Source organism: Tyto alba, unplaced genomic scaffold (assembly GCF_018691265.1).
Source record: "Tyto alba isolate M040663 unplaced genomic scaffold, T.alba_DEE_v4.0 Super-Scaffold_42, whole genome shotgun sequence".
Taxonomy (NCBI): domain Eukaryota; kingdom Metazoa; phylum Chordata; class Aves; order Strigiformes; family Tytonidae; genus Tyto; species Tyto alba.
In genome coordinates, this window is record NW_024881318.1 from 12,926,194 (window position 1) to 12,941,360 (window position 15,167).

Genomic DNA, 15,167 nt, shown 5'->3' on the forward strand with positions numbered 1-15,167 from the left:
GAGGAACTTCCCTGCCAAGTGCTGTGATGCTTTCTTCTGGCCACCAGCACTGCATCCCAAGAGATGGTCAAAGGAAAAACTGGGTAAATTCATCACAATTATTAATAAAAAACATAATAGGCTGTGAACATAATCTAACACTAGTAAGGTTAACTTCACCTTAAAATTATATTAAAAAATATTTCTAGATTGCACAAGCCTGTTGGAGTCCTAAAAAGAAAACTGCCTTGTTATGGCAAACTGTTCCAGCAACGTAAGTGTGTGCTTGGGTATTCAGCAGCTCCAGGTGCTACACTGCTGTGCGTAGCTGTGTTCTTGATGAAAACCTGCTTCAGAATGATGAGGGCTTGCTAGATTAGCATACCTGGCAGGGTTAGGGAGCCACTGAAATCTGGATACTGATCACAAGCCTCCAGTGTTGAAGCAGGATTTTGTTTGGCTATAAAACAAATGTCATTGTTAATCAAGGCAAGCTGAAATGTTTGGGAGGCCCTTCAGGTGAGCTGCTGCTATCTGTAGCTGTGATCGCTGGCTGGGGCTCAAAGGTACAGATGCTGTTGCTGCAAGCAGCACTACTTGGTGCTCTGGCTCCTCTGCGTTGGGCAGCGTTGGAGTGTCCCCAAAACATAGCTGAGACCGGGTGTGTGGGGAGCTGCCAGCCTCCAATCTCAAACAGGACCGATCCGCAGCTTCTCTCTTGTTCCTGTCATCAGCCTGTGTGCCTTGGAGGAGGGTGACAAGGGGACAGCGCTGCCTGCCAGCCGAGGCCGTGCCACCCCAAGGAGAGGTGCTGCCTCTAGGAACTTGTAAGTCACCCCAGCAAGGGGCAGCGAGCCAGAGGGGCCCTGAGAGGCCAGGGTCTGCTGGCTGGCCTGGGGGCCCATCCACACCGTCACCCCATCCTGCGGTAAGGCACTGGGACCCCACCGAACCCTGGGGTCAACTTCAGTGGAGAATACCAGCTGTGGTGAATGCTGCTGCAGCACTGCTATGAAGTAATTGTGTCAGAGTGCTGCTGCTGATGGAGAATTGGTTTTACAGGCTTCTTAAAATGTTTATAAATGGTCGGCATTATGGAGCCTTAAATCTATATTCAGGCTGTAACACTGGTGAGTAAAACAGATTGAGAATTACGTGGCTGTATGGCTTCCATATGCTGCCAGAATATTCTACCTCTTGCATGCTGGAAGGGATTTTCAGTGAAACCTTCAGAGAGCATCTCCTTCTTTTTCACCTGGTATTTCCAACAGCTGTATCCTAGGAGAGCAGTGTAAGCCTGCCCTGCACCATCTGTTCAACCTCCTTGTGTCCTCGGAGTAGTGTTGTACCTGAGCTAGTAGAGCGCTAAACCGTTCAATTGAAAAAACCCCTGTAGCTAACTCAGCTACCACTGGGAACAAAAAATTTTTTAACCCTACTTTGGGTCTGCTGCAACTAAAACTCACTTCTGTCACTGTAACAGTACTTGCTGAAGACCAGTTTAGTTTTATGTGACTTTATTACTCTTTTTGCTTGCTTTGCTACATTCTTTAAACCTCTTGAGATTTGTTTTGTACCAATTTATAGACTAACCCTTTTGAGCATATAAGTAGAGTAGACCCAGGAAGAACTGAGAACCATTTCCAGTTCTTGCATATTTTTACTGGTACTTGGGGTGTCCATATTAAGAGTCAAACTGCTTGGAACATAGCCAGTGTGGTAGAGTTGAGTCATCAGACCTCTGCCTCAAACCAGGCTATTCTCAGCTTTTGTTTCTGTCTTGCAGAATGGAGATGTATGTATTTCAATTCTGCATCCACCTGTAGATGACCCACAAAGTGGAGAGCTGCCATCTGAGAGGTGGAACCCTACCCAAAATGTCAGGTAACTGAATTTGATGTACAATGGTGACCTCAGAGGCCTGTTGCCCCTCTCCAAGACTAAGGCCTGTGCTGGGAGAGGTCTGGAACAGAAGTTGAGACTTTGGGGGTTGTAGGGCTTGAATTGAGTGGGAACCAGACTTACCAAGGTGTCTGAAAATACTAGAGTGCTGTGTGTCCTGATACTGAGCTAAAAATGTGGAGCCTTCTGTCCTGTTCACAGGGTTTCATGCTCTTAAAGCAAATTATTTCAAGTGTTCGCCTTTCCCAGACCATGTTACTCTACACACAGGTTTTAAAAACTCCTCCAAGATACCACTAGTGAAAAAGAACATTTTTGAGTATTCAGGCCCAGGAGGGAATAACTTTGTATACAATCCTGCCTACTGTTTGCCTTCCAGTGTTTGTTTCCATCTCCTGTCCTGCAGTGTCCTTTATTGAGCAGTCAACCAGGTAGTTTTCTTCCTGCCAGAGAAACTGAAGGATCACTAAATACCAGAGGCATTCAAAACTAACATCTCATTTTTTTTGAAACACCAGCTGAAGTTCATTCTCATTACAAGACACTGCCAATAAAGAACTGACTAGGTGACAAGCCTTAACTCATGGTTCGGAAACAGCTTTGGGCATTAATTGCTTACTGCACACACATTTTGAGTATTTCATTATATACAACCCTAAAAATTGACATGAAACTTTTCATGGTGCTAGTTCTCTGATTTCTGTTCTCCCTTACCATGGTGCAGTTTTTGGTGCTTACTCTTGGAATGTGTTGGGTTTAAGTGTGACATCTGGGGAGAAATCATTCCTCAGCTCTATCAAAGGAAATAAAACTTGTCCTTAACTGCTAGCCTGCTACCAGCATCACCCGCTGGGCCAAGTGGCGATGGAAGTGCATCCTGCTGGGGTCCCACCTGGCTTTGTAAGGCTCCAGAGTGTCGGGCAGGAGCAGCAGGGCTGGAGGTGTGGGAGGGGAGCATGCTTGTAATGAGCTGCCTGTGTAACACAGGGCTTCTCTGCAGCTGCTGAATTTTGTAAATCCTGTGGGAGTGTTGACAGTTTACTTACAGTGACTGGCCGAAGTGTCTGGAGGGGGGGAATGTCATTCTTCGACTTCGAGAGCTCCTGTGCTTCCATCTCTAATGGTGTCAAGCATGCTCATGAATTGTTTTGAACACGGATGATATGGGCTTTCCCATCACTTGGAGCTAGATGAGGCAGGTATAAGTAAATATGGAAACATCCATCAAGATGTGAAGGAATGCAGCTGTGGTCTGTGTGGCAGAGAATACTGCTTTTCTTCTCATACTGAGTCCCATAGAGTTGAGGAAGTGGTGGCAGAGCTTAGAATTGAGGCTTTTTGATAATTTTAGTTGCCCTTTTCCATATCTCCTATCTCCCCTGGGAGGGTGAAGGTGTCTGTCCTTTGAGGTGCACAAACTGAGCACAGTATTCATGACGTTGGTACATCTGTATCTTGTGAAGATAGATGATGCCCTATCTCCCTATTGCTTGGTTTCCTGAGGATGCCCATTTTTGTTGGCTTTTTTTTTGGCTGCCTAAAATGTAGACAGTTTCTGCAGCCTCATTGCACTAACATGATTGTCAGTACAGTCTAAGACAAAAGTTCTGACTTTATACTGGAGACCAATAATGTGCTAGGACAAATCTATACCTATCTCTAAAGGTGGATCTGAGAGGCTACAATGTGAATAGCAGCTAGAATAAAAAAAAAGATATCCTTTTTCATCAAGGTATATAACAGTATGTACTGGTTGGGAGCACCAGCCAGTCTACATAATGTCTATTTTGGGTGGAATTCATCTGTGTCTGAGCCTTCTGTTGATGCATGGATAGAAAAACACACTTAACTGGCCTGTTTCCTTTGAGCCTCTGCTGGTAAAGGGATGTAGAGGGAGTCACTCTGAAGACAACAGCGCTGTAAACACTTAAAGCAGCTCCCTGTTCCCTAGAATGGGGGGATGTAAGAAAGCAGAAGGCAGGATTGAGATCTCCACTCTTCATGCAGTCAGCTTGTGTGAAACAACGTGCTAGAACAGCCTTGCCTGAGAGAAACAGATCTCTGTCAGTGGTGCAGAGGGTCAGTCTATATCCAGTCCAGTGCAGGTTGTATCTGATGCTGAGGCTGTTTTCAGTCCCATGTGGTTGAACCTTTTTTCATGGTTTTGGTCCTGTCAGATCCCACGTGCTGGAATCCTTGTTACTGTACTTTACTTGTTTACCCACCGTAGCAGGGTTTGGGTCAGAGCAGACTCTCCAGCTCTTTACGGTATCAGCAGTGATGCAGCTGATCTAATGCACTGGTTGGGAAGAAAGAGTACAGAGAGCCTCACCTCTAATAGTTGCCTTGGTGCGTTTAAGTAGCTTTGCCATGACTTTGGAGTCTGGGACACCACAGTGGAAATCAGCTTCTCCTCACTCCGTTGATGTAAGTGTGGTAGAGCAGATGCTAAATCCAGACATGAATTCCTGTCCTCAGCCTTCCCTAGACTTTGCTTGCTCTCCAGTAAAGCTGCTGCAGTGATGCTGCAGTTGACGTGCTGGATTTACAGCCTGGTTCCTGAGAATCAAAGGCTTTAAAATGAGTTCTTGAAATGAAATAGAAAGCAGTTTCTCTTGTGTGCCCATCATTCCAGTCTGACCAGATAGGCTTTTATTTCAAGAACTGCTTTTCTTTTCCTACTGAATTATGTAATTTGGAAAATAAATTGTACAAGACTTTCCTGATAGCTTGTCCTGGTTTGAGCCTAGAGGGCATCTGAGCACCACAGAGCTGTTCACTGACCCCTTCCACTCAGGAATGGGAAGGAGAAAATAAAGCAAAAGGCTCAAGAATCAAGATAATAACAGGGAAGGATGACTCATGCATTATGGTCCTGGGCAAAAGACAGACTCATTAGGGGAAGAAAAAAAGAGAACATCCTTTTAATTCAAACACTAACAACACTTAACAGACAGGGTAAGACAGTGAGGAGCGTTACCAGATCTTAAAAACACCTTCCCCCTACCCCTCCCTTCTTCCCTATGGCCAGTCCTGCCACTCCTTCCTCCTCAGGCAGAGGACCCCTCGAATTCTCCCCTGCTCCAGCGTGGGGTCCCTCCCACAGGGACAGTCCTCCATGAGCTTTCTCCTGCGTGAGTCCTTCCCACGGGCTGCAGCTCTTCCCATGCTGCCCCAGTGTGGGCAAGCATTTCCTGGAATTCTATCCCAGACATACAGTCTGATAGATGTGTTCAGCATGTGCTGCTCTGAATGTGCCCCTAAATCAATGCAAGTACAGCTGGGGATGTGGTGTCCTTTAATCACGGGCTGCAAAGCAGTTGCTATGTACTGCTGTATTTCAAGCCCTATTCCTTGTATGTTGTTCTTCCCTTCCAATTAAATCAAAAGCTGTTGCCTGCAGGATCACCTCAGACAGGTGAAGCTATTGCAACAGTAGCTACAGCCAGGTAGCTGGTGTGTACAGCTGCTGGATGGGACTTGCTGTTGAGTTTTGTGAGGATCAAAGGGCTGAACCTCTGATGTGGCATGAAGTGTTGGAAATGCAGGAGAAGGGTCTGGGTGAGGGAAGTGGTGTTTGCCAGCAGTGCAGGGCAGCTAACTCTGTACTGCTGCTAGAAATCCAGGAAGGCTGTCTGTCTGCGGGGGGTTACATGCCTGGCTTTGCTGAGCACCAGCAGCTAAAGCCTGCTGGGTCCTTGGTGGCTTGCCTGGGTATTGAAAAACTTCTGCACTGTCTTTCTCTTGCTGTGCTCAGCTTTAGTGATGCACGAGCTGAGGAGAGACCTGCCTACAGCTTCCACTTCTGTACACCAGGTGGGGCAGAGGAAGCAAGTGCAGCCTCATCCCATAGCCTTGGGTTGTAGTGGTCCTTCTCCCTACACAGGGCAGGCAGAGAGCCTGGCTTTCTGCTGGGAGGCTGCATGTCACCAGGAACAGGCTCATGAAGCAGGTTTCCAGCCCTGCACCTTTCATGGGTGATGTAGACAAGCTGAATTCTGTTCTGAACCCAGCTTTGTCTGCTGCCTCATCACAAGCACCTGCACAGTCTCTAGTCAGATCAGATCCTTGAGGTTTGTATTCCGTCACCGTCCCTACACTGATGGCTGGGGTCTGAAGTTCATAATAATCTTTTCTCACTTCAGATATTATCCTTAGTTATCATTAGCTTAAGTTTTGATTTTAAACAAGTTTCTGATGCATCAGTTAAAGAAGTAGTGGACATCCAGAATCTGTGAATGTGCTAGCTCTGACTCTGCTGTTGTGGTTACCTTTTTCAGGACTATCCTACTGAGTGTAATCTCTTTGCTTAATGAGCCCAATACGTTCTCTCCTGCCAATGTGGATGCATCAGTCATGTTCAGGAAATGGAGGGACAGTAAAGGAAAAGACAAGGAGTATGCTGAAATCATAAGGTAAGCTTTGCCATGTGTGATGCTGTGCTGCTTTGAACCCTGTAAAACAGGCTGCTGGCAGAATTTGCTGAAACCAGCTTCTCGCTGTGGTTGCTTCTTCAGAAATGAATTTTACCACCTTATTCCAAGTCTAAGTTTCTGGTCTGTCTAGGATTTTCAGCACACAGAAGCAGTGAAAACGTATGGAATATGAGGACTGGGATGATCTGTCTTTAAATTGTTCATTTTCAGACTAATCTGGCATGAAGCTCTGCAAAACCTATTGGCTGTTAGTAAATCCCAGTGGAAGGCCCTGCTTGCCTTTGAGCACTGCCCACATTGCTTGGGATGTAATTAAAACTGACTGCGTCCTGTGTCGTGGTTTGAGCCCGGTCAGCGGCTAAACGCCCCGCAGCCGCTCACCCACCCTCCCCCCACTTGGGAACGGGGAGGGAACCGGAGGGGCAAAGGGAGACTCGCGGGTTGAGGTAAAAACAGTTTAGTAACAGTGACAGAACAATACGCTGACAGCAGTATCAGCAGGTAATGTACAACACCCTGCCCCTGGCCGGTGATCCCCAACACCAAGGCCCCACGGCCACACTCCCGGCCCTCTCCTGCCTTTATATAGTAAGCACAGTGTCACATGACATGGACTATCGGCCAATCAGGGCCCAGCCCTCCAGCTGTGCTCCCCCCACCCCCGCACACAGGTGAGGGCACTGGGGCCTGGGGAGCCCCTGGGGTCTCAGGGGGCTGCAGCTCCTCCAGCTACTAAAACAAACAGGAACTCTAGTCCAGCCCCAACCAGGACATCCTGCTAATTCCGTGCTTAATGCACTCATGAATCATAATCTTGTCCCTCCGATTCAAAGGAGTATCAGCAGGATTTGGTAAGAGCTTGCAAATCTGGGTTTGATGGGCTGGAAGCACTGTTCAGTCTTCACTGCCCCTTGCTGAGAAGTTCATGGTTTATCAGGGGCTGCGAGGAGATGCTGTAAACTTGAGCCGGGGTTGGTGTAGAGCAGTGGACGGGCAGCCCGTACTGCGGTGGGACCGCTTGCCTGGGGCAGAGCCACGGCCACCAACTCCGTTGGCTGGGCGTGCAGGGTACGCGCCTGGTTGGAGCTACACAGGGCAGTCAGTCTGCGCGAAGAGCCTCGCCGGGAGGTTATCCTAGCCCCCTCCAGCTCCCGTGGCTTCAGCGGAGCCGGATGGAGCCACAGCTTGTGGCAGAGTGACAAGCAGGCGGGCGGGGGTGAAGGGGCAGGCTGCTGCCTGCTCCCCGCCCTGCTGGGAGGCAGCACAGGCCAGCGAGGGCTGACAGCCTGAGTGCTGCCGGGAGGCAGCAGCCAGAGCCTGTCCCGGGGTGACGGGAAACACTTGTCTTCTGCCAGCCTCGGGCAGCGCCGGGGTTACGGCTGTGTCTCGGGGTGCATCCACCTTCTTCAACTGCTGTTGCCCTCCGCTGGGAGCTCGGAGATGCCAAATGTGTGTGGGAGTTGCACTTACGAGCACTCCGGGGCAGAGTCATCAGTGGTGGGGCCGCTAAGTCGTCGTAGGAAATCCCTGAGCATCCCTCGCCTAGCAAATGTCATAAAGTTTGTTCTGAGCGCCGTCAGGTCTCTGGTGCGGAGTCCTGCAGGGTGACTGGTTTCACGTGTTGCTGGGAGCGTGTGTGCTGTAAACACCCTTGGAGTGCTCCCAAGCCTGGGGCTGTGGGAACTGAATCTGCATGTGTTGCTTCAGCCAAACATCATCTCTCCCGCCTGGGCTGCCAGGAGGGCTGGGCTGGGGCTGCCGGGAGGTGGGGAGTTGAGCCACGCTGCTGCTGGCACCGGGCCCCACTCACGTTGCTGTGTCATCCTCCCCGCAGGAAACAGGTTTTGGCTACCAAAGCCGAGGCAGAGAAGGATGGTGTGAAGGTCCCCACTACACTGGCAGAGTACTGCATCAAAACTAAAGTGCCTTCCAATGACAACAGTTCAGATTTGCTTTACGACGACTTGTACGATGATGACATTGATGATGAAGACGAGGAGGAGGAGGATGCCGACTGTTACGATGATGACGATTCTGGCAATGAGGAGTCGTGACCTGCTCCCTCTATGCCCCTGTACTGCCCTGCCAACTCAGGCCAGAAGGGAGCAGCGGTAACCTAGCAGCAGTCCAGCAAAAAAGTGTGTGGGGGGGGATCAAAAAAAAACTTTTTGTCTCCTGCTGTCTCCTGTTGTATGGATCTGTTTGCTCCTTTTTTATGGACCTCTTAGAGACCCTCCACAGAATGTCTGAATTCTTGCATTCTTAACCCTTTCATCACTGTATTATTTCTTTTTAAGAAAGAAACTCCCCTTTTCACTTCTCTACAAAACGCTCACAGCACAACAGGTTTGCTCGCGTTTAGATTCTTGAATTAAATGCAGTCTTGCATTGAGATGTTTAATGTATTTAAAGCTGGAACAAACCCATCAGAAGCTGGGTGTTTGGGAGCTCAAGTACTGCATTTGCTGGGAAGAAAAAAAAAATCCACACAAAGCAAATTGCCAAGGTTTAGCTGCTCCATTTACAATAATAGCGTGTGTACATTCGTTTAGCCTTGTGGTGGTGGCTTTTCCTTTATAAGGTGTGGGGCGGAGAGTGTAAAGCTACTGTGTGTTGAGCTTGATGGGATGTCACTGAAAGGTACAGTATTCCTTTTCAGCCTGCTCAAGTTGAATAGTTGGCTCCTGGAGCCCCAGAGGGCACAATCAGCTTTGTCTCTGAAAAAGGGTCGTGATATGAACCCTAAAATAAACACTTAACACTTCATGTCTGTACAACTGAGCCCTGCGTTGCTTTTTTTTTTTTTTTTTTTTTTCCCAGTCCAGTTTGGGGTTGAAAAAGTTCAGTTTAGCCATGTTGCCGAAATCTGCTGCCAGCTGCCCCTCTCTGGAGGAAGGAGAACCGACATGCATTCCGCTGCCCAGCGGGCCAGCATTCATCCTGCATTTCTTTCTGACAGCGGGAGACACTGATAGCCTCCTCCCCCAGTGCTTGCTAGCAGCTCTTGATTCCTGCAGCCCAAGTCCAGAGCCTTTTTTTCTGTTGCTTATGTAGGTCATGTGCTGGTAAATGCAGCCCTGCTATAACCCCACGGGCTCTGGTGGGGTGGGTAGAAGTCAAAGCTGGTTTTGGGGTGGCCAGGATTTCCCTGTGCCTGCTGTGGCAGAGGGGAGGGATGCGTGCTGGGCCCTTCCCTGCCTGGCTGGGGCATGGCTGAGCATGTGCAGCCCCACAAGAGGAAGCACACAGTGCTTTTGGGCTGGAAGAGAAGGCCAGCGGCAGGGTTTGATGGGCTATTTAGCAGCATGCTTCAGCTGGCGCACTGAGCTTGTCCTCCTGCATGTTTTTGGGAGCTCGTGGCGGAGCTTAGGGCCTTCCCTCCTGGGCAGGTGTGATCCTGCATGCTCGTGCCTGCAGAACCCCCTCCCTCAGTCTCTCGGCATCCTCACCCCCTTGCAGCTCGCTGCTCACGTTCTCGGCTGTGCTGCGGTGGCTGGAATTCCCGTCTCGCATGCTCCCTGGGTGGGCAGCCAGCCCTGCCCTCCTGCCCCCCTGCCCTGGCACCCGCAGGAGCAGCTCTGAGGCGCTGCTGGCCCTGCTCGGGCGAGACCCTCCATTCCCACGGGTACAGAGGTGGTTTCCCCGGCAAGAGCTGCAGGCTTGGGCATTTCTTCATGCCTCCCCTTTGTCTATCTCAGGGTTTCCAATGGTACGTCACCAGCTGCGGTCCCTCAAGGGGGTGCTTTGTTGGGAGTAGACTTTGTTCTGCGGTCAGCTCAGTGGCTTCGTCCCGGGCGAGGGGTGGGGATGAGCCCCGGCAAGCTCCAGGCGTGCTGCCGGGAGGAGGGAGGAGGGGAGAAGGCTGGTGGGGCTCTGAAGTGAGCAAGGCAGATGTGTTTTCGCAATGCTGCCTGCCTGGGATTTGCTGCAGCAGGGACAGTCCCTGCCCCTCTGCCCCAGGGTGTGCTAGCGGTGCACCCCTCGGCCCCCGGCGGAGTAAAGGCAGCCCGAAGTGGTGATGCCTTGTCCCCCAGTGCTCCCCGCGGTGGTCTGCCCTCCTGCTTGCATGTTCCCCTCAGCCCCTGGTGCTTTTTGGAGCCAGCAGTGGGGGTTCCCCTGCATCTAGTGATGGCGTGGGGCCCCCCCCAGCTTCGCCCCAGCCCTGCAGGGGCAGTGCCAGCGTTGGCGAATGGGTCCCTGTGCCTCCTGGCCACCGCACTGGTCTTGGGGATGTCCTGGGACAGGGACACCAACCTCCAGCTTTTGGGGATCTGTTTTGGGGTGAAGGAGCAGACTATGGCAATGCTGGCTGTGTTGATGACTTGGTTTGAAATGAGGATACTGCATCTTTCAGGATTTCCTGTGTACTTTTGACCGTCTTCACTGTATACTTTCCAGTGACTTGTATTTTCAAGCTTGATGTTGTAAGATGCATTACCATGACTCTTCTGTTACCTTTTTTTAAAGGTAAAAAGCAACCTATTTTGAGAGCTCCTACATAAACCAGACTGATTTCTCTTCCCTGCTGTCCTGTGCAGTGTCATTGCTTGTTGACTTGCTGGTTTCCTTTCTTTGAGATACAAACTGAAGTATGAGGGTTTTTTGAAACTATTTAAGAGATTGCAGAAAAATGTTTACCTGATCTGTGTATTCTGGTTTTTTTCTTAACCCTTTTCTCATGTCTCAGCCAATACTACTAGCGTTTACATTTGCAACTACATAGCCCCTTCAAATGCAGTTTTCAACCATTCTGAAACCAGCAGGGTACACTAGATTTCTTAGTAGTTTTCTTAGCTGAAATCCCAGCTGTTTTCCTTTTTTTCTTCAGTATAATTTACCAGAAAGAATTAACTGATGCATTTTTGTGTTGTCTCCCCCTTCAGTAGTTATATTTTGTCTTTTCTGCACATCTGTCTACTAATAAAAATGTGAAATGACAATATCCCTGTACTCTTACTTCCCTGTTAATTGAGCTTGTTTATTTGCATGGATTACTTAAAGCTTTGGAGAACAGCTACTCACAAGTTCGGTGCTGCTCCAGCATCAATGCCTATACATACACATAAATAAAACAGTGCTGCTCTTTGAAAGCTGCCTGCCTGAACCCAAGACTAAAGAATGAACTGGTTAAGAGAAGTACCTGGCCTCGGGCTTCGCTCTGGTAATTAGTCTTCTGAAGTCAGGCAGAGGGAGACCTAGGGGAAGATGGTTTATGCTCTCATGGGACTGCAGCAGGGGCTTGGGAGTGGGGGCAGAGCTGCGGGCAGGGTAGGGGCAGAGCGCTCAGACAAGGCGGGAGGCTCCTTGCTGGGGCAGGGAGCTTTGACCTGATGCATCAGACTGGCAGAGGAATTGAGGGCATTGCTGCCAGCCCCTCAGGGTGCTTGTCCTGCCTGGCCAGTGCCGTTCCCTGCAAGCTCAAGAGTGAAGAAGTTTGCTTCTGCAGTGCCTCACAGCTGCAGTTGAGCTAAAATTATCAGGACAAGTGTACAGGAGTTGCACTCGCTGCACTTGGCATCGTTTGCGGCGCAGCAACTGCTGAGTCAAACGTGGTTGTGGCCTGAGTGCTTCGGCTTCACAGCTGTGCTGGAGGAATGGTGATGGCATGTCAGGGCTGCGCTCCCAGAGTTTCTGTACCGGGGAGCAGGACTGAGCGCGATGGTGCTGTCTGTGCTGACTGGGATCAGGCTGGCTTGTACCTCCTGCCTGGCTCCTATGGCACTGGGCTGCCCAGAGCTGCTTCACCCAGCAGAAGGTGTGGTACCAAAGGCAGGACAACCTCTCCAGCCCACCCTGCACCGTGTAAACCCAACAGCCACTTGCACAGAGTTTGTTTGTTTTTTTTTTTTTTTTTTTTCCCCCCTCCTTTCCTTGATGGCCAGGTGCAGCTGAGCTGCCTTGGCTTTACCATCAGACTGTGGACCAGGAGGTTGGAGAGGAGATTGCTGCAGGAGAGCCCTGCTGGAACCAACAGCATAAGGCAATGGGAAAAGATCCTGTTTAGGGTCACCTGGAGAGGAGACTGCCTGCAGCTGACTGCAGTGCTGCTGGCGGGCAGCACCCTGGGGCAGCTGGGAAGGTGCTGGAGATGCCTTTGCTGCCTTGCACTGGGGAAGAGGAGGGCCCTTGCCTCCAGGCATGGCAGCGCTGCTTCTGTGCCCACAGCCACGGCTGAGGACGGACGGTGTGCTGCTGGGGACAGGGGAGAAGCACTGGGTGAAGTCCTTGTGGGCGTCTCCCTTGCAGCGGCTCTGCACCAAACCTGGGGCTCAGGGTGCTGCGGCGCGCTGGCACAAACTCTCTGTTGCCTTTTGCCACCGCTTCTGGGCCCTGACACACAAGCAAAGACTGACCTGCGCCTGTGAGGCAGCAGTGGCTTTCTATAAACAAGAAACTACGTGTGGGAAAAGGAAGTTTGTTTTTCAAAGCCTAGCTGGAGTGAAGCAGCAGCTCTGAACACGAGTGAATGAGGTGCCACGGCTGTGAGCCCTGTGGGCTCAGCTGCTGGTGCGGCCCTTGCACGAGCTGACCCCAAGGCCCCAGCCTGCAGGAACAGTTTTGCCTTCTTTGACATTCCGGCCCCAAAGCCTGGGGCAGTGGGACAGCAGCTGCCAAGGCCTCGGAGCAGCTGCTGAAGTTCAGTGTCAAAAGTTGAGCTGGGGACTAGGAAGGCCAGGGCAGTTCATGTGCTGCTCCAAGGTACGGGGGGCTGGGCATCACACTGACTTCCCCTAAGCCAGCTGGATCCCACAGGACCCGAGTGTTGATCAAAGTATGATTCTAAGAAGGTAAAGTGGTTCTCAGGGTAGAAACAGATTTTTTTTTTTTTTTTTTTCCTTCTCTCCTTGTGGGTCTTGGAACAGAACTGGGAAGTACAAACAAGGCCCTTGCCTGCTGTGTGAACACAGATGGCTCCACACCTACCCACCTCTGCTGCGCGGGATGAGCCCGGGCAGGAACCATCACCACCGAACCTTCCTCCCCGGCGAGGCCATCGACCTCGCGGGCGAAGCGAGGGAGGGCAGCGCTGCGGCCGCGCTCCCTCCTCGCCTCCCCCGGCCGTGCCGCGGGGACTCCCGAGCAAGACGCCGGAGGACAGACAGCAAAGGCAGCGAGGTGATGCTTGTGGCAGCAGGCAGGGCGCTGCCCAGGTGCCTGCGAGCTCTCTGAGCACCGAGGGGCACTCACCGCCGACACACGGCGTTCGGCATCCCCCGCAGACCCGTCGGCTGCACTCACCCTCCCAGCTCAGCTGTTGTCGCAGCAGCAGGCGGAAAGGGACGGGCTGCGAAGGCAAAACTGCTCCCCGAGCCTTTGACAATGCAGACAAACACCAGGGACACGCTCAGATCTTTATTAGGTGGAGGAAGGGCTAAAAAGAAATAAAACTCCTAAAACATCCACTGCACTGGTGCAGGACAAGAAGGACCAGGAGTTGCCTCCGGGGTCTTTGTTTTAAAAAAAGTGGGGAGGGACAAGTGAAGTTTCCATCCAGTAGCTCTGGCTTTCCTGGGCAGCGTGGCTCACGGCAAAAAGAGGTACAAGACACAGCTTATACTTTTATTTAAGAAACCGCTACATAGTTTTTGCCTTTAATGATGCAAAGGAGGTTCCAGGACACACTGAGCCATCCAAAGTCTCTTGCTAGAGAAACAAACAAACAAACAAACAAACAAACAAAAAAAAAAAAACAACCAAACAACCCCAAACACAAATAAAACCCTGTCTTTTTTTTTTTTTTTATTATTATTCTAAAATTTAAAAATAAAAAGGTGAGGCTGCAGCTCAGGGCCACAGTGACCAAACTGCCCATGAGAGTTCATCTTACATAGCAGGAGGGAGGGGGGACATGAAAGAAAGGGGAAGGCCCACAAAACATTTTTTTTCTTCCTTTTTTTTTTTTTTTCTTTAAAGTAACAGCTATACTGGGGGCTGAGGGCAGAAATCAAACCAACAAAACACATCTTGATTTGCTTTTTTTGGGGGACAGGCCTCCTTATTTGCCTGAATTTAGAACTGCATTAAATAAATGGGCTCCAGCTCCAAAAAAAATGGCATAGTTTGTCTGTGACAGAGTTACAATGCCCATAGAGCTTTAAAAAACAAGGAAGGATGCCCTGGTGCAGATGGGAAACGAATAATTAGTTTTCCTACAAAGAAAATAAAACAGGCTGCAAGATGCAGAAAACCACATTTAGGCTCTATTACATTTACAAATACATACATAAATATATTACATACAACAGCAACTCAAAGAGGAAGCGGGCGAGTCACACAGAAGATGGCTGGCTGGCTGCAGTTCTCCCCGCACAGACGTTTGGCTGAGCAGTTATTTTTCCTAATAATTCCAGGAATGGGCTTCGGCATTTTTTTTTCTTTTCTCTTCTCTTTTGTTGTTTTTGTTTTGTTTTGTTTTTTCCTTTTTTTTTTTTTTTTTTTTTTTTTTTCCTCCTCCTCCTCCTCTCCTTTCATTTTCTCCTCCCTCCTGGTTTCAGATTTAGTTTGTCCAGTATGGAGAAGTGCCATAGGCGGTTTTGGTAGCCTGAGACTTTTGCTGCATGGTGCTGGGTTGGTTGCGTTGGCCAGATCCACCCTACAAATCGGAAATGAAGGAGATATGGGCATCAGCTGCCATAGCACCAGTGCTCCCAGGAAGATGAAGTGCTCCCGTCACCAGAAGAGCTGCCACCCCTGGGGACAGCCCTGACACCCACCAATGCAGCGATGCTCCCCCCTGAACGGATCCATCTCTGCCCTGCAACATCTCTGCATCTCGCAATCCAGGACCAGCAGCCACCGAAACACCAAGCAGGAGTGTGGGGGCACCGCCCCACTGCCCTCCCCCTCCCC

At 50.3% G+C, this 15,167-nt stretch overlaps 2 protein-coding genes across 2 annotated transcripts in view; one reads left to right on the forward strand and one right to left on the reverse strand.

Moving 5' to 3' along the window:
* The window catches only part of UBE2R2 (ubiquitin conjugating enzyme E2 R2), a 52,988-nt gene extending 43,897 nt beyond the window's left edge, over positions 1 to 9,091 (forward strand). Inside the window, exons 3-5 of the mRNA XM_033011149.2 lie at positions 1,766 to 1,863; positions 6,162 to 6,296; positions 8,152 to 9,091. Coding sequence (XP_032867040.2) covers positions 1,766 to 1,863; positions 6,162 to 6,296; positions 8,152 to 8,371 — 453 coding nt within the window. The 3' untranslated portion in view covers positions 8,372 to 9,091. The remainder of the gene's footprint in view (positions 1 to 1,765; positions 1,864 to 6,161; positions 6,297 to 8,151) is intronic.
* A 5,639-nt stretch (positions 9,092 to 14,730) lies between these two features.
* The window catches only part of UBAP2 (ubiquitin associated protein 2), a 113,405-nt gene continuing 112,968 nt past the window's right edge, over positions 14,731 to 15,167 (reverse strand). Inside the window, 1 exon segment of the mRNA XM_042804735.1 lies at positions 14,731 to 14,910. Within this exon segment, the coding sequence (XP_042660669.1) occupies positions 14,815 to 14,910 (96 nt within the window). The 3' untranslated portion in view covers positions 14,731 to 14,814.